This window comes from Nicotiana attenuata, chromosome 11 (genome assembly GCF_001879085.1).
Source record: "Nicotiana attenuata strain UT chromosome 11, NIATTr2, whole genome shotgun sequence".
Lineage (NCBI taxonomy): Eukaryota > Viridiplantae > Streptophyta > Magnoliopsida > Solanales > Solanaceae > Nicotiana > Nicotiana attenuata.
Genome location: NC_031999.1, coordinates 7,743,761 through 7,761,852, shown reverse-complemented (window position 1 = coordinate 7,761,852; position 18,092 = coordinate 7,743,761). Strand labels below are relative to the sequence as shown.

Sequence of the window (18,092 nt, the reverse complement as noted above, 5' to 3'; positions counted from 1 at the left end):
GAGACTCATTGGGAAGCTATTGTACTTAACATTAAGTAGACTGGATATAGCCTTTGCTGTTCAAACTCTCAGTCAATTCATGCAGCAGCCTAAAAGAAGTCATTGGGAAGCAGCCATAAGAGTAGTAAGGTACATCAAGAGAGAACCTGGACATGGGATATTGATGAGCAGCAGAAAAGGGAATGTTTTGAGTGCCTATTGTGATGCTGATTGGGCATCATGTCCTAATACCAGGAAATCAGTCACTGGTTTTCTAGTTAAGTATAGAGACTCACTCATTTCCTAGAAATCCAAGAAGCAAAACACGGTATCAAGGAGTTCATCAGAAAATGAATACAGAAGCATGGCATGGATTGTAGCAGAATTGATATGGGTGGCTGGATTATTCAAGGAGCTAGGAGCAGATGTGAAGAAACAAATTGAGCTGTTTTGTGACAATAAGGCAGCACAACCAATTGCAACAAATCTAGTTTACCTCAGAGGACAAAGAATATAGAGATTGATTGTCACTTTATAAGAGAGAAGATTCAACAAGGATTAATCAAAACATGTCATGTTAGTTCTAAGGAGCAACAAGCAGACATTCTGACCAAGGCTCTTTAGATGTCACAGCATGAATATCTAGTATCCAAACTGTGAGTGCTCAACCTTTTTGCACCTACCAGTTTGAGGGGGAGTGATAAAATGGGAATAACCTGAGTTAGCTAACTATGGTTAAAGCTGGTGGCTACATTGTTGTTAGTAAGTAGTTAATTACTGTTAATAGCAGTCAGTAGTTTGGTTAGAGAATGACAGCTGTCATCTAGGTGTATTATTACAGTGTAAATGTATATTAACACAATGATGGTGGAATAGAAGAGCAGCGTTCATTTTACACATCCAGCTCCAGTTCTTCTTCTCTCATCTCTGCACTTCTACACCCTATCCTTCTGTTTAACCAAAAAATAGGAATTTCGGTCAAAGCCTATTTTTAGAAGTACTCGGGTTACTGATAATCAAGAAAATCAGTATTCTCGCAATAAGAAAGGAAATTAGAATATGAAATAGCAATGTAGTCAATAGAAAGCAAAAGAAAGTAATTGTATTCCAATAAAAATTAGAACGTGTCTGTACATATGATATATCTTTCCTTTTTATGGGAATCTACGAATATAACATCTTTCCTCTTTTATGACCGAATCATTATGAGCATTAATGACATGAATGAGACGCTATAATTGGTAATCGTAACTGCTCATGAAGATTCTGTAACGTTTGAGATCATTCACGCTCATTAATGGCTGATTCACGAATCTTTCCTTTTACTGTCTTGATTCATTCCGTTGGTACCTCTTCATGTAACTGTTTAATCTTGAACGACCATATCTTCTCCTCTCGTGGGTGATTTGCTCGTATCTGTTACGTCATGTGCCTCTTTTAATGCATTTTTCTAGCTGTCACTTTCTCGATGATCCACGTGTCTTGTCTTATCAGCCATTCACGTAAATCCACGTGTAATATTTATATTTACCAATACAGATAGTCCCCCCACTTGCCGAATATTCTGCAATTGAATATTTGGGAAGTGGTATGTATTTATGGCGGGAATTTTTGCCGACGTTTCCCATGTATCATTGTATCTTCTTCTGAACCAATGCGTCGTATGTCGCTTCCATTTAATGCATGTGACACGTGGTAGTCATATATTGGCTCTGCAACTCTTCAGCGGGCTTTAGGACTTTTTTACGGCTGCATCAATCACGAAGTGACAGTTTTCATAATGACGTTTCCATCATTACCTTTTTTACATGACGATTGCTTCTGCATATAAATACATCCTTTGCCTTTGTTTTCACGAAAAACTTTCTTCAGTGTTCTTTATTTGTAACTTATTCCTGTTCTTAGTACGTCCTACTTCTTCATACAACTATGTCTTCTTCAAATCCTGATCCTCGTAAAACTCTTATGATGGATGATCTTCCCCCTTCCTCTGCTCCTACCAGAAGTAGAAAAGGTGGCAGGTTATGCAGTTTAGGGTTTGTTTCTATCCGTAGTTCTTCTTCTCATCCCAGTATCACTCCTCCGTTGTCTTCTAGAACTAGGGCTTCTTCTTCACATAGATCTTCTGTTAGAAGTAGGGATTCTAGTGAACCACTTCGTGAACCCATTGTTGATGAGATCATTCCTGCTGAACTGTCCTTCTTTACTGATAGAGAATTGATTAGGAATCAAGTCACTTCCATGACTTCTCATGATCGGGCCGATGTTTACCCTTCCCAGATTACCGAGGGTTTGATTTCCATTTTGCGTAGAGACTATCATTGGAAATTTGATTTCCCAATTTTAGTTCCTAATGCAAATCAAAGAATCACCTCGTTCAAAGCTGGCTATTCTTTTGTGTATACATATCCTTTTACGTTGGGTTTTAGACCTCCCATTGACCCAGTCATCATAGAGTTTTGTTGTTTCTTCAATATTTGTTTAGGACAGATTCGTCCTATTGTATGGAGGGTCGTGGCATGCCTTAGATACTTGTCAAACTTGGGTGCTTTACCCTTTATCTTTTATCATCTGATTCATCTTTATTCCCCCAAGTTATTTCGTTCTGGGGTGTTTACTCTTGTGGCTAGGAGTAAGAGGGTTTTGGTTAGCCCTAAAGACGACAAAGATCGTGGCGGGTACGCCCAATCTGTTGGTTAGCCCTAAAGACGACAAAGATCGTGGCGGGTACGCCCAATTTGTTGCTGCTCCTACAAGTGGGTTAGTAGGTGAAGAAAACATGTCCTTCCCTGAAAAGTGAAACTTTGCACGTAAGTTTTTCTTCCAATCTTTTATTTATCTTCTCTTCTCTTTGTTTTTTTAAGAACTTGTACTCTCGTAAATGTTTTACTTTTTTTTTCAGCAACTATGGGAACTGTTGAGGAAATTTTAATTTCCGTGGTTGGGTAGAAAAATTATTAACAATTGCTCGAATGGAAGAAAGGACCTGGAAATACCTTTCTCACAGGTTCAAATGGAAAGCGAAGACTCACGGTATGGTTCTCTTCCACTTTCTACCTTGCTTTTGTACTTATTTGAGCACTTATTAACCCTTTTCTTTATTAGGGTTTCCCATTCGGGGTGTGAGTGCCGCATCAATTTCTGCTTCGAGACTCTCTATGTCAACGGCTCAAGAGATAATCTTGAGTTCCTCATCAAAAAGATAAACTGATAGAGCACCCAGTTCTGAGAGTGAAGAGGAGAGGGATGAAGGCGCGTTGGTTCGTAAGCCTCGAGTGAGGAGACGTATCATTTCAGATGATGAAACTACTCCTCCTCCCAGTTCTGTTCCCATGCACGAACCTGAAGGTGCCACCTTAGTGAGTTCTGATGATGAGATGCATGCTGCTTCCCGTGGTTCTACTGAACCGCTCTTTTCACGTGGGTTTGATGAAGACTTTGGCTTTGTTTATGAAGAAACGCCTCTTGCTTCTTTTCCCGTGTCTGTTCCAATCGATCCTCAGCTCCCCGCACCTATTGTTACTGCCACTGCTCCACCCGTGGCTATTTTAACTCCCTCAACTGTTCCTACTGTCACAACTTCTCATACTGAAGTTGGTTCCTCTAGTAGGGCAATGAAAAAAGTTACCATCGAGGTTCCTGAGGATGGTAATCTCTTGAAGAAATCTGGCCAAGCTGATGTATGGCTGAAACCATTGATTGGCCCAGTTGAGAAGTCAAAATTAGAGAGCCACAGTTCTTTGACGTGGATGAATGATATCTTACACTCTTCTTTAAAGGTATAAGTCTTAGCTTTTATTTTGTACGTGATTTCCTTTTCATTGGTATCACATTTTTCTTTTCTTTTTGTAGATCAACCTCATTGGCACAAAATGATGAAGAGGATTGTTCACACAGAGCAGTTAATGAATGATTATCACATCGAGGCAGACAACTGGAAAGAGCAGTTTGATGGCCTTCAACTTGAAAAAGAAATCTTAGAAGAAGAAAAGTGTACCTTGGAGCAATAGGTGAAAGTTATGGCAACAGAATTGGCAGTTGAGAGAGCCTCCTCTAATCAAGCGGGCAAAGAAAAAAACCTTTTTGAGTCTTCATTTGCTGAACAACTTTCTAAAGCCACTGAAGAGATTAGGGGTCTGAAGGAACTATTGAACCAGAAAGAAGTTTATGCCGGTGAGCTTGTTCAAACGCTCACCCAAGCTCAAGAAGACCTTCGAGTATCTTCTAACAGAGTTCAATTTTTAGAGAGTTCACTTGCTCCCTTACAGGCTTCTTATGATGTAGCCTTGGCTGAGAAGGAAGAGCTAGGAAATAAGATTGAGCATTGGGAAAGAGATTACGAAGCTCTTGAAGATAAGGCCGCTGTTGAAGTTAGTTGGGCTTTCTTGAACACACGCCATGGCACTTTAATGGAAGCAAGCCGAGAAGGCTTTGACTTAGCTACTGAGATTGCAAAGATCAAAGAAACTATTGAGAAGACCCAACAAAGTCAGAGCTTTTCTTCACCTGTGGCTGACATTTCCGAGGGTGATGAAGTTACTCCTGGTGAAGCTGTTGTTCAATCTCCTTCCGCTCAAGTTGTTCCTCCTGCTTCTGATGATACCATGCTTCATCCTACTGGTTCAAATTCTGCCCCACAGTGAAGGTTTGAAAAGTTTTAAGTGTTGTTTCGCTTTTTTTTATTGGTGGAATGTTTGGAAGTTTAACCCTGGTCCCATTTGGGGGTAATGTTTTTGAAAATCTTGCCCCTAGTCCATTTTGGGGTTTTTTGTATAAGACAATCAGGTTGGAACTAAGTTCATACTTACTTTTAACCAAGTTATTATAAAGTTTTTGTCTAACTCTTATAATACCTTTATTTTGAGTTTCTGTTCTACTCTCTTAGCGGTTTACCCTTGTCTTATATTTACAAGTTTGGGCTTTATTTTCCACCTATTTCAATGTTTGGGTTTTACCCTTTGTTATTTTAACTTCTGCATTTAAAAATGCTTCAATGCTTCGTGACTCTTTTGAATAAGCACGAATTATAAAAGAGGGCCCTTTTATATACGACACTTAATGAAGAAGACGTCTCAACTTTATAATGGTGTAAACATACGAAAGAAGAAATAGGAACACACAGTTTCTTTGAATAACTTTGAGGAAAGTTTTTATCATTTGAACTTTCAAATTATATAATACTTTACATGTATTTAAGTATCATCTATAACTCTTTCATAACTATTTTCTTTCCAACAGATTTGTAAAAAATTCAAGGGTATATCTTGCAACCCATGACTAAATACACACACGTTTCTTTGAATAACTTTGAGGAAAGTTTTGTATCATTCGAACTTTCAAATTATATAATACTTTACATGTATTTAAGTATCATCTATAACTCTTTCGTAACTGTTTTCTTTACAACAGATTTGTAAAACATTCAAGGGTATATCATGCAACCCATGACTAAATATTTCCTTTAACCTAAGCAATCGTAAGATTTTGAAATTCACATTTACGAGTGTATTCTTCACGAGTTTTTGAATCAGGCTTGCGTTTTTGGCTCGTGATTTTGCTCTGAACTTTCGACTTGTTGGGGTAGACGGCTTGACTTGAATTCTGACTTTTCCAGTCTTCTTTGCCTTCCTTATATATATAGTCCCCCAAGTGTTTGAGCTTTGAAGTTTGAAATCTCGAGCACTTGATTATTCTTTCCATGTGGTCCTTTTCCTGAAAAAGGAAAAATATACTGGACTCGGAGGTATATATAATTTAGATGATGACTGCTTAACCCTTTATATTTCCATCAGAATGGTTGTAACCCTAGACCGGGAATTATGTTACTTCTGTGTGTCTTTCAGGTCTAATATCATCATTTGGTGTGGGCTAGCTTTTTTCCTATCTTCTAAAATTGTTAGTATAATTTTAACAGTACAAAATAAAAATTGTAATTGAGCGATACCTGACCGTGGGTATTTCATTTGCTTAGAAATAGTACTTCTTCAAATGAACAGCATTCCAACTTGAGGATAGAAACCTTGCCATCCACGGTTTCTAACTCGTAGGCACCTTTTCCAACGATACCTCGAATTTTGTAAGGTCCTTCCCAATTTGGACTCAACTTTCCTGCATTGACTGCTTTCGTTGATTGAAAAACTTTCTTGAGTACAAAGTCCCCAATCTTGAAGTACCTAAGATGAGCTTTCCAATTGTAATATCGCTCAATTATCTGCTTATGCGCAGCCATCCTTATCAAGGGTGTTTCTCTCCATTCTTCAAGCAAATCGAGATTTCATTGTATCTCCTCCTCATTTGACTCTTCGGTTACTTGGATGTATCTCGTACTTGGTTCACCTATTTCAACCAGAATTAAGGGTTCAGCACCGTGCACAAGTGAAAATGGTGTCTCTCCCGTACTTGTTTTTGCCGTTGTTCGGTAAGCCCTCAAGACTCCAGGTAACACTTCTGGACACTTACCTTTTGACTCCTCTAGCCTTTTCTTCAAGTTATTAATAATAACTTTGTTTGTTGATTCATCTTGTCCATTGACCACAGGATGATAAGGTGTTGAAGTAATCCTTTTAATTTGCCAACTCTAAAAGAATTATGTGATTTTCGCACCTATGAACTGCGGGCCGTTATCACACACGATTTCTTTTGGAACCCCAAACCGACGTATGATGTTTCGCCAAATGAAGTCCCTGACTTATTTTTCTTGCACATGTTTAAAGGCACCTGCTTCTACCCACTTAGTAAAATAATCAGTGAGTACTAATAAAAATTGTACCTTTCCTTTGGCTTGTGGTAATGGACCCACGATATCCATCCCCACTTCATAAAAGGCCATGGTGCAACAACCGGATGTAATAACTCTGCGATTTTACCGAGGATCTTCCTCCTGCGTGATTTCTACAATGTCCTTCATGTACTTCTCTCATCACATACTCTGTTTGAGAAGGTCCGATTCACCTTGCTAAAGGACCACCGAACATCTTTCGATATAAATTTCCTCAATCCAAACAATAACGGGTAGCTTTTCGTCGAAGTGCCTGAGCCTTTTTCTTATCTTCAGGTAGAATTTCGTACTGCAAAAAATTAACGATCTCGTTTCTCCAATCCCAGGTTAAATTATTGAATTTTACCTCGTTTTTATCTTGGTCGAGTGCCGAATGAAACAAATGTATTACGGAAGCATTTTCTTCATTTGTTACTTTTGCAGCGGATGCAAGATTAGCCAACGCGTCTGCTTTGACATTTTCTTCCCTGGGTATCTGCACGATTTTCCAAGATTGGAATTGCATGATCAAATCTCGTGCCTTTTCCAAATATTGCTGCATCCTCGCCTCTCTAGCTATATAAGTCCCCTGCATTTGATTAGCTACGAGTCGCTTTTGATTATAACCCGCTCTATTCCGAGCTCCCGTGCCAATTCTAAACCTGCAATCACAGCTTCATATTCTGCTTCATTATTAGTAATAGGATGGCACTTTATGGCTTGACTTATAGTTTATCCCATAAGTGGGATTAGAACAATGCCTAAGCCCGCTCCTTTAACATTCGAGGAGCCATCGGTAAACAGGGTCCAAGTGCCTAGATTAGACCCGTTAAATACATGCATTTCTTTTTCTGCTTCTATTACCATCCCTGGGCTAAAGTATGCCACAAAATCTGCTAAAACCTGTGATTTTATCGCAGTTCTAGGTTGATATGTGATGTCATATTCACTTAGTTCTATGGCCCACTTGGCTAATCTACCTGATAACTCTTGCTTATGCAATATATTTTGTAAGGGGTAGGCGGTCACTACAGAAATAGGGTGACATTGAAAATAAGGCCTTAATTTTCTATATGCCATAATTAGCGCTACAGCAAGTTTTTCTAAATGAGGATATCGAGTTTCAACATCTAGTAAGGACTTTCTAACATAATAAATTGGAGATTGTTTACCTTTATCTTCACGAACTAACACTGCACTTACCGCCATTTCTGACACAGCGAGATAGATGAGTAGCCTTTCACCGCCCTTTGGTTAAGCCAGCAACGGTGGGTTTGACAAGTATGTTTTCAGATTTTTGAGCGCTTGTTGGCATTCCTCAGTCCATTCAAATTGGCCTTGATTTTTCAATACTGAGAAGAACTTAAAGCTTTTCTCCGAGGATTTAGAAATAAATCATCCCAATGCTGCTATCCTACCTGTCAACCCTTGCACTTCTTTTTTGCTCGTGAGTATATCTGGTATTTCTTCAATGGCTTTAATCTGCACTAGATTTACTTCAATTCCTCGGTTAGAAACTAGGAAACCTAAAAACTTACCTGAAGACACGCCAAATGCACACTTTTCCGGATTTAGCTTTATATTGAATTTGCGTAGAATTTGAAAAGTATGTGACAAATATTGGATGTGATCCCCCCTGTGCTGACTTGACTAACATGTCATCAATGTACACTTCCATGGTTTTTTCCAGATGTTCTTGAAACATATTTGTTACTAACCTTTGGTACATGGCCCCAGCATTCTTTAGACCGAAGGGCATGACTTTATAGTAGTAAGTCCCCCTGTCTGTAATGAAAGAAGTTTTTTCCTCATCTGAAGGATCCATTTTTATCTGATTATATCCTGAATAAGCATCTAAAAAACTCAATAATTCGTGCCCTGCAGTAGCATCAATTAGTTGATCTATGTAAGGTAAAGGAAAAGAATCTTTCGGGCAAGCTTTATTTAAGCCAGTATAGTCTACGCAAACTCGCCACTTACCATTCTTTTTGGGTACCACTACAGTATTAGCTAACCAATTTGGATATTTTACCTCACGGATAGACCCGATTTTTTAAAGCTTTTGTACCTCATCCTGAATCACCTGGTTTTTGAAGGCTCCTTGCTTAATTTTCTTCTGTTTGACAAGTGGATACGTTGGATCTTCATTCAGCTTATGGGCCATCACCTCCGGTGGTATACCTGTCATATCTGAATGCGACCAGGCAAAGCAATCTGCGTTAGCTTTTAAAAATTCAATTAACTTACTTTTCATCTCTGGGCTCAGGTTGGTTCCGATGTAAACTTTTCTGTTCGGTCAATGTATAAACAGCACCACCGCTTCAAGTTCCTCAATTGTTGTTTTGATGTTTTCTTTCTCTTCTGGCTCTTGAATAGTATCAGGCCTTGAGTCTACATCCGTTTGTCCACTTCGATTGAGGTTTGAGTTGTTAAACCCTTAACCGAATTCTGTAATTGCTATTTCACATCCGCAATGTCAGTTTGTATGCTTGAATCCGCCACTGAATTGATACTTCTAGAAGCCAGCTGATCACCACGGATTTGCCTAATTTCCCATTATGAAGGGAACTTAATAACTTAATGTAAAGTTGATGTAACAACATCCATCTCGTGAATCCAAGGTCTGCCGAGGATAATATTGTACGCCATATCCATATCTATTACTTGAAATTTCGTATCTTTAACTACTCCTTCTGTGAATGTGGTGAGCAGTATATCCCCTTTTATGACAACGCCTGAATTGTCAAATCCAGATAAGGTACGTTCTTTGGGTACCAATTTATCATCAGCGTGCATCTCGTTTACCACTCTTAAAAGAATGATATTTACAGAGCTACCTGGATTAATCAAAATTTGTTTCACATTAGTATCATATAGAAGAAAAGATATTACCAGTGCATCATTGTGTGGGATCAACGCGCCATCTGCATCGGCATCATCAAATGTTGTACTGTCCTTTTCCAAAACTTGGCGAACTCGCTTCCCGTGGGTGACTGTGATTTTTGACACCTTTTTTGCAGCCGTATATGTCACGCCATTGACCTCCTCCCCTCCGGTTATGACATTAACTGTTCTTTTTGGTGACGGAGGTTTTGGTGGCTCCTGTCTATTCTTCATATATGCTTGCTTACCCTTCTCACTAAACAAATAGGTTAAGTAGCCTTGTTTTAATAAGTGCTCTACTTCACCTTGTAGCAATCTGCTATCTGTTGTTTTGTGACCGTGATAATTATGAAACTCGTACCAGAAATCAGGGTTTCTTCTATTTGGGTCCGACCTCATTTCCTTTCGCCACCGCACCTTATCTCCCATGCTTCTTAAAACAGCTACCAACTCAGATGTGCTAACATTGAAACGGTAGCCACCAATCTTCGCTTTTGAACTTCTGTCGTTGTCCAGCGTAACTCGCTTGTGTCGCTCCGTTCCATACAAACCCGAATCTCTGTCCCTTGATCTAGAATCGTACCTCGGGTTCTCTTGTTTTGAACGTGAATCCCTTCCTGCTCGTCCCATGTAAGGTTCGTACCTGTTCTTACCGGACCTTTTTTCAGTTTTTGGTCGCCTCAAACTTACTCTTTTATCTCCCCGGGACCGAGTGATAGTATCTTCTTCTATCCGCAGCTTCGTGCTATACCTATTGTAAACATCATTCCAAGTTGTTGCAGGAAATTCTCGTAAGCTTTCTTTGAGTCTCCTCGTGGCTTATGAGCTTTTTTCATTTAGATTACTTGCAAATTCCATAGCCGCTCAATTGTCAGGTACACGTGGTAACACCATTCTTTCACGCTGGAATTTATCTACGAATTCCCTGAGTAGCTCCGTATCTCCTTGTTTTATTTTGAAGATGTCTTCCGTCCTCCTTTCAACTTTTTGAGCTCCCGAGTGTGCTTTTATAAATGAATCTGCAAGCTCAGTAAAAGAATCAATGGAATTTTCAGGTAAAAGAGAATACCATGTTAGTGCTCCCTTTGTGAGTGTTTCACCGAATTTTTTGACCAGCACTAATTCAATCTCTTGCTTGGTCAAGTCGTTGCCCTTCACGTCAGTTGTAAATGCAGTTACATGATCTCATGGATCGATTGTCCCATCATACTTTGGGATATCGGGCATCTTAAACTTTTGTGGAATAGGCAAAGGAGCAGCACTTGGCTTCCAGAGTTGTTAAGAATACTTATCCATATCTACTCCTTTGATTATACGTGGAACACCAGGTATCTACTCTATGCGATCGTTCATCTCCTTGAGCTGTTTCTGCAAAGTTAGTACTAAACTTTGTAAATCAAAATTAATTGCGATACCTGACCCTCCATTGCGAGATTCGCTGGGAGTTCCTCCGCTGCCCGAATTAGTGAGTCCTGAGTGTGGATTGTCTATGGTTCCGGTGTTGTTTGGAGGCGGAGTTGGTGGTACAGTTGGTAATCTACTAATGAAAGCTTGAAGAGCATTGTTCACATGTTCTGCAATTAGTTGCTTCAATGCATCATCAACATTTTGATCGCCCCCTTGTTGATCATTCACATGTGATGTTGATCTGTCAGGTGAGTTGTCTCGGGAGTGTCGAGGAGAATTTTTAGGTGAAGGGATTGGGGTGGCATTCTCTTGTTGATTCTGTTGGTTCAGCTGGTCTTGTTGGTTTTGTAGGTTTTGTTGGTTATTGTCGTTAGCGTCGACATGATTTTTTGACAGAAAAATGAATTTGGAAAGTGAAAAGATTGCCAGATTCCCGGTAACGGAACCAACTTGTTAACCAAAAAATAGGAATTTCGGTCAAAGCCTGTTTTTAGAAGTACTCGGGTTATTGATAATCAAGAAAATTAGTATTTTGGCTATAAGAAAGGAAATTAGAATATGAAATAGCAATATAGTCAATAGAAAGTAATTGTATCTAATAAAAATCAGAACGTGTCTGTACAAATGATATCTCTTTCTTTTTATAGGAACCTACGAATATAACGTCTTTCCTCTTTTATGACCGAATCATTATGAGCATTAATGACATTAATGAGACGCTATAATTGGTAATCGTAACTGTTCGTGAAGATTATGTAACGTTTGAGATCATTCACGCTCATTAATGGCTGATTCACGCATCTTTCCTTTACTGTCTTGATTCATTCCGCCGGCACCTTTTCATGTAACTGTTTAAACTTGAACGACTATATCTTCTCCTCTCGTGGGTGATTTGCTCGTATCTGTTACGTCACGTGCCTCTTTTAATGCATTTCTCCGGCTGTCACTTTCTCGATGATCCACGTGTCTTGTCTTATCAGCCATTCACATAAATTCACGTGTAATATTTTTTTTTTTCACCAATACACCTTCATTGATGAATGCTCAACCTAAATTGTTAACTTCATTAACTCGATCCACTGATTTTGACAACGAGATGAGAAATATGATTCTATGTTATTCATGATGGAAGGTTGCTCATCCTGTCTGAACAGAACTCTCCCAAACTAAAATGATGTTTACAGCGCGAAGGAAACCTTGCAGACGTATTAGTAAAATATGGAAGCGACAATCTAAGATGACTTCCATATTTGTATCTCCTTCCTTTTCTATCTAAAACCTATTATATTAAAGCTTTACAACTTTGGAAAGCTTAATCTGCTTTGGTTTTCCCTCCCTCATGTTTCCCTGATAAGTATTAGGCTTACCTGATTGGTAATGTAATTGGGTTTCTTATGCACTCCCACTGCATGCATATATGCTCTGAATTTAGCTCCAAGCAAGTTATACTTTTTATATTATTTTGGAACAAGGAGTGGTTTTTGCTTGAGTTGTAAACTTTATGCTTTTATTGTCTGTTTCATGGGATTAGTTTTGGAGTTTTAAGTGATGGTCCACCTTGGTTGGTATCTGATTCACGACACAGCACTGATTGACACAAGCCTAATTTTCATTTTCCTAATACAAATATAAAACAAACACAGGAAAATCTTCTACGTAATAACTTCAGGTTCGAAGTATGTCCCACGGAACGCGCGTATTTGCATTTTGGCCTTTTGTCTTATCTCTCATTTTCTGTACCTCTTTGCTTGATATTCTTGCTTGAACTTGGTTTGTCATGATGTCCGTTTGCCTTTGTCGAAGGTGGATCCACGATTTAAATTTGATGAGTTCAAGTTTTAAGATTTTCAACATTACACTCACTCATGTACTATGCTATTTACTACTTACTATTTTGTATTTTACTATGTTCTTTTCACGACAAAGTGAGCTGGCTTGAATTTTTACAATAGGCAGATACTCATCCAAACGAGATACTTAACAGTTCATCAGCAAGTGGCATCATACACACAGTACTCTCATTGAAGTTCATTGTCAATAGAGCAATTGCTTCTTTGGATATTTAAGGCATTGCAAAAAGTCTCATGGAATATAAAGGTTTTGAAGATACAGTGCAACTCCCATTAATTTGATTTTTGATTGTTTATATCAATTGAACGAATTATTGAGTACTCTGGTGGTTGAGACTTGATAGGACAGCTGCTATTTGAAACAATCTTAGCCGGATTTATTCCACTTTATTTTTATTTGTTTCTCTTTCTTTTTATTTTTGGTTTTATAATTTCGTCAATCTGTAGAACTTGCCTTATTCGATAAGGTTTTAAATCTTGAGTTCAAGTTTATACACCTTTTCCATGAACAAGCTATACTTTAAATTAAAACTAACTATATATCTGTAGCCATTAGGAGTTGAGTTGTAATATGAAAATGATTATAATTATCTATCTATATTATTGTATACGGTAGAAATCGGGGTTACCCGATTTCATTCTTTGGTCGAGATAGGGATGTCACGTCAAAGAGCTAGGACGTCTAGTCCGGACCGAGGTAGACATTGATTGAGACCAGAAAGAGACAGACTTCGAGTGACATCGTCATAGCTTGATGACGGAAAAGGCGAGATATCCGCGATTGGTCGAGGATCGTGGCGTGAATCTCGGAACGCATCATTCTACAGCGGTTAATTAGATGTTAATATGATTTCCTACTATAATTAGAAGTGTACCTTATTTAGGACTCCTCTATTATATAAAGAGGGATCACATTCATTTGTAATCATCATTATTCACTGATAAGAAATTATACGCTCATTACTATCTTGCTATTTCACTTACTGTTCATCAAAGTTGCTTTATCATTTACTGTTCATACTATCCTACCTCGAGACTATCCGAAATAGAGGTCGAGACCTGGCTAGCATACTGGTTTGATTTATTTTACTCTCTAATTTATTCGTTTATTTTCTTGCTTATCAATTGGTGTTGGGCGAAATCACATATCCTTAAAACCACAATATAAGTTCAATTTGTTATCCGAATTTGAGGGTAAACAGTTTGGCGCCCACTGTGGGGCTAAGGATAATAGTGATTTTTCGGTGTTGATTCCGATAGCACACATTATTTTACGCTTGTTCTTGTCAAGTATCTTTGCTCTCAAGTTAAAACATGTCAAACTCACAAAATGCACCAATACATGGTGAAGATGGTCTCGGGTTTCACGGGGAAAACAACAATGTAATTGCTCCAGGAGCCGAGGTGCCATAGGCTAATCTCGGGGGAGCACCGGTTGCCAATCCAGTCGATGTTAGTTCACACGTTGTTTTAAATGCGGACCTAGGGGCGGACCCCGAAGAGAGTGTACGCAGAGAAGGCCAATCTGGTGGCCAAGGTACACAGGGCAGAGGAGACGGAGGAGTTAGTCTCCAGGTGATATTCGAGATGCTACAGGCTCAACATGCTGCTATTGCTCAGTTACAAAATCAGCATAGGACTCCGAGTGGGGTCGAGCCAGAAATCACTCGCCGTACCGAGCCAATGCCAGAAAGGTCGAATGGTAATGAATCGGGGACTGATCCTGCAATAATGAAAATGCTCGAGGAGATCACCAAAAGAATTGAGTCAAGAGAGAAGAAAATCGAAGCTAATGATAAAAAAGTGGAAACATACAACTCCCGAATTGATCAGATACCGGGGGCACCACTAATATTGAAAGGGATGGATTCGAAGAAATTTGTACAAAAGCCGTTCCCTTCGAGTGCAGCTCCGAAACCCATTCCAAAGAAGTTTTGTATGCCGGACATACCTAAATACAATGGGACCACCGATCCCGACGAGCATGTCACCTCCTACACATGTGCCATCAAGGGTAACGGTTTGGAAGAAGATGAGACCGAATCTGTTTTATTGAAGAAATTCGGGGAAACCCTATCGAAGGGAGCAATGATTTGGTACCACAATCTATTTCTACCACCAAATTCCATCGACTCGTTCGCCATGTTGTCAGACTCTTTCGTAAAGGCACATGTTGGAGCCATAAATGTTGTGACAAGGAAATCGGACCTTTTCAAAGTAAGACGGAGGGATAATGTAATGTTGAGGGAGTTTGTATCCCGATTTCAAATGGAACGCATGGAATTGCCACAGTCACAGTTAATTTGGCCGTTCAAGCTTTCACTCAGGGATTGAATAAAGGAAGTTTGATAGCATCACGTCACCCGAAGTAAAATTTGATCGAATATTCGGCTGTAACTTGGGCAGATGTACACAATCGGTACCAATCGAAGATCAGGGTCGAGGATGACCAATTAGAAGCTCCTTCCGGTTTAGTACACCCAAACAGGCCAGCCACCAAAAATCAGAGGGACATCGATAGAGACCAAGATCGAACAAAGATCGATATCAAACGTACACCTCAGATCACATGAACAGTGGTCCAGGACGCAAATCCGCCCGGAATGATCGAAGAAGCGATCGAGGATAGAATTCTCGGGGACTCATGAGAAAAAATGGTTTTGATTAGTATGCTGATCCCATAGAGGCACCTCGATTATCGAAGTATAATTTTAGTGTAGATGCATCAGGTATTGTATCAACAATTTGAAGGATCAAAGACACCAGATGGCCTAGGCCCATACAGACCGATCCTTCCCAAAGAAACCCCAATCTGATGTATAAATATCATGGCACGCATGGTCATAGGACCGAGGATTGCAGGCAATTGAGAGAGAAAGTATCCCATTTATTCAATGAGGGCCACCTTCGAGAATTCTTGAGCGATCGAGCCAAGAATCATTTCAGGGAAAGGGACGCCAACAAGAAAATTGAACAGGAAGAGCCACATCATGTAATTCATATGATCGTCAGAGGGGTCGATATTCCACAAGGGCTCGTGTTCAAACGCACTAAGGGATCAATTACTAGGGAGAAACGGATCCGAGACTATGTGCTAGAAGGCGCCGTATCATTCAACAACGAGGAGGCAGAAGGAATTTCTCAACCTCACAACGACACTCTGGTAATCTTGTATACGGTAAAAATCAGAAGGCCCGGTTTTATGGTCGTTGTAGCGCTTCGCAAGCGCGTCTCCAAAGGCTCGAGGCATGGCTCTAGGTTCGACACTGAAGGTTCCTAACGTTAGACCTCGAGGTAGTGCAAATCGATGATTATAATGAGAGAGCGGGAAGTTCCCAAGGCACGTGACCAGAACTGACAATACCTGCAAGAGAAAAACTAGTCTGTACCAGACTAGTGAATAGCTGTGTCAGCTATATTTCTTTGTTATAATTACTCATGTACTATGTTGGGATTTCCCTTCCTATATAAAGGGGACCCTTACCATTTTGTAGGGGATATACAACATAGAACACAACACACAACATTGAATACAAGAACATTCTCTGCCCTCTAACTTAAATACATTCTCCCCTTATTCTATTATTTACATTCATTGCTTACAATTATTGTGTGCCATTAATTGTTCTTCATTTATTGTTCATTATTGATCATAAAGAGCCTTCTTTGAAGCTCTCAAAGCTGTTAGTCCTTCACCGACTGTTCATACCTTAGCATCGAGCTCGACCTCGAGGCCTCTTATAACCAGGCTCGAGGCCCCGATTCTCAGCCACTCGGTTTGCTTAACATACTATCTTCAAGCTCTTATCTTATTTTCTAGTCTCTTACTTAGAATCTATTGCTTAACAACTACCATAAAAATAAATCACGTATTTTTAGAACAACAAAATCAAAGCTAATTGTTATTACCATTTTCAAGGTAAACAAATCTCTATCTTATTAAATAAAGTTCAAGTTAAGCGTGTTTTAGTGGATCCGGGTAGCTCAGCAAATATCATCGGATCGAGGCTCGTGGAGCAACTCGGCCTACAAGATCAGATCGTGCCCGCAGCTCGGGTCTTGAACGGTTTTAATATGACCAATGAAACAACTAAAGAAGAGATTATCCTACTTGTGAACGTGGCTGGAACTATCCAAGATACCATGTTTCACGTGATCGAGGGCGACATGAGGTATAACGCCCTACTCGGGAGGCCTTGGATCCACAACATGAGGGCAGTCCCTTCGACTCTCCATCAAATGATGAAAATCCCGACGTCGGACAGGGTAAAAACAGTGTACGGGGAGCAGCATGCTGATAAAGAAATGTTCGCGATCGATGAGGTAATACCGATTTCGGCGCTATCAACATCGGAAGGATCGGGCATCAAAGGTAAACAGGAAGCCAAATAGCAATCACCGCCACCAGCCTCCACCAAATCGGAGAAGCAAGAAATGGAAAAGGAAGAGGAAGATTTTTTGACCCCTCGAACTGTTGTTCCCGAAGATTCCGACGCTACCAAATCAATGGTCGAAGAGCTGGAACAGGTTATATTGATCGAGCACCTTCCCGAGCGAAAGGTATACCTGGGAATAGGGTTAACCCCCAAACTCATGAAAATGCTCATTCATTTTCTTATTGATAACATAGATTGTTTTTCTTGGTCCCACTTAGAAATGACAGGGATCCCGCCGGAAATAACAAAGCATCGACTACGACTGGACCCAAAGTTCAGACCGGTGAAACAAAAGAGAAGGCCCCAGTCCGAGGTAAAGCACGCATTCATAAAGGACGAGGTAACTAAACTTCTCAAAATAGGGTCTATTCGGGAATTAAAATACCCCGAATGGTTAGCTAATGTAGTCGTAATTCCCAAAAAAAGGGAACAAACTTAGGATGTGAGTAGAATATAAAGACTTAAATAAGGCATGTCCCAAAGATTCTTTTTCACTGCCTAACATCGATCACATGATCGATGCCATGGCCGGCCACGAGATCCTTAGTTTTCTCGATGCCTATTCCGGGTACAATCAAATTCAAATAAACTCGGACGACCAAGAAAAGACTTCATTCATCACCAAGTATGGAACGTATTGTTATAATGTAATGCCCTTCTGGCTAAAAACCGTAGGAGCTACCTACCAACGCCTAGTAAATAAAATGTTCGAAGAACAGATAGGAAAATCAATGCAAGTATATATTGATGACATGCTAGTTAAGTCCCTACACGCAGAGG

The 18,092-nt window shown here is 39.7% G+C and overlaps 2 protein-coding genes across 2 annotated transcripts; one reads left to right on the top strand and one right to left on the bottom strand.

Moving 5' to 3' along the window:
- On the top strand, nucleotides 3,999-4,622 carry LOC109234684 (tropomyosin-like). Its single transcript, XM_019400751.1, has one exon. It carries the CDS (start codon nucleotides 3,999-4,001, stop codon nucleotides 4,620-4,622), a length of 624 nt encoding a protein of 207 aa, XP_019256296.1.
- Nucleotides 9,314-10,249, bottom strand: LOC109234683. The gene has a single exon (XM_019400750.1). It carries the CDS (start codon nucleotides 10,247-10,249, stop codon nucleotides 9,314-9,316), a length of 936 nt encoding a protein of 311 aa, XP_019256295.1.

Coding starts and splice junctions, on each gene's coding strand:
- LOC109234684 (XM_019400751.1), top strand. CDS start 3,999: ATGGCAACAGAATTGGCAGTTGAGAGAGCCTCCTCTAATCAAGCGGGC.
- LOC109234683 (XM_019400750.1), bottom strand. CDS start 10,249: ATGGGACGAGCAGGAAGGGATTCACGTTCAAAACAAGAGAACCCGAGG.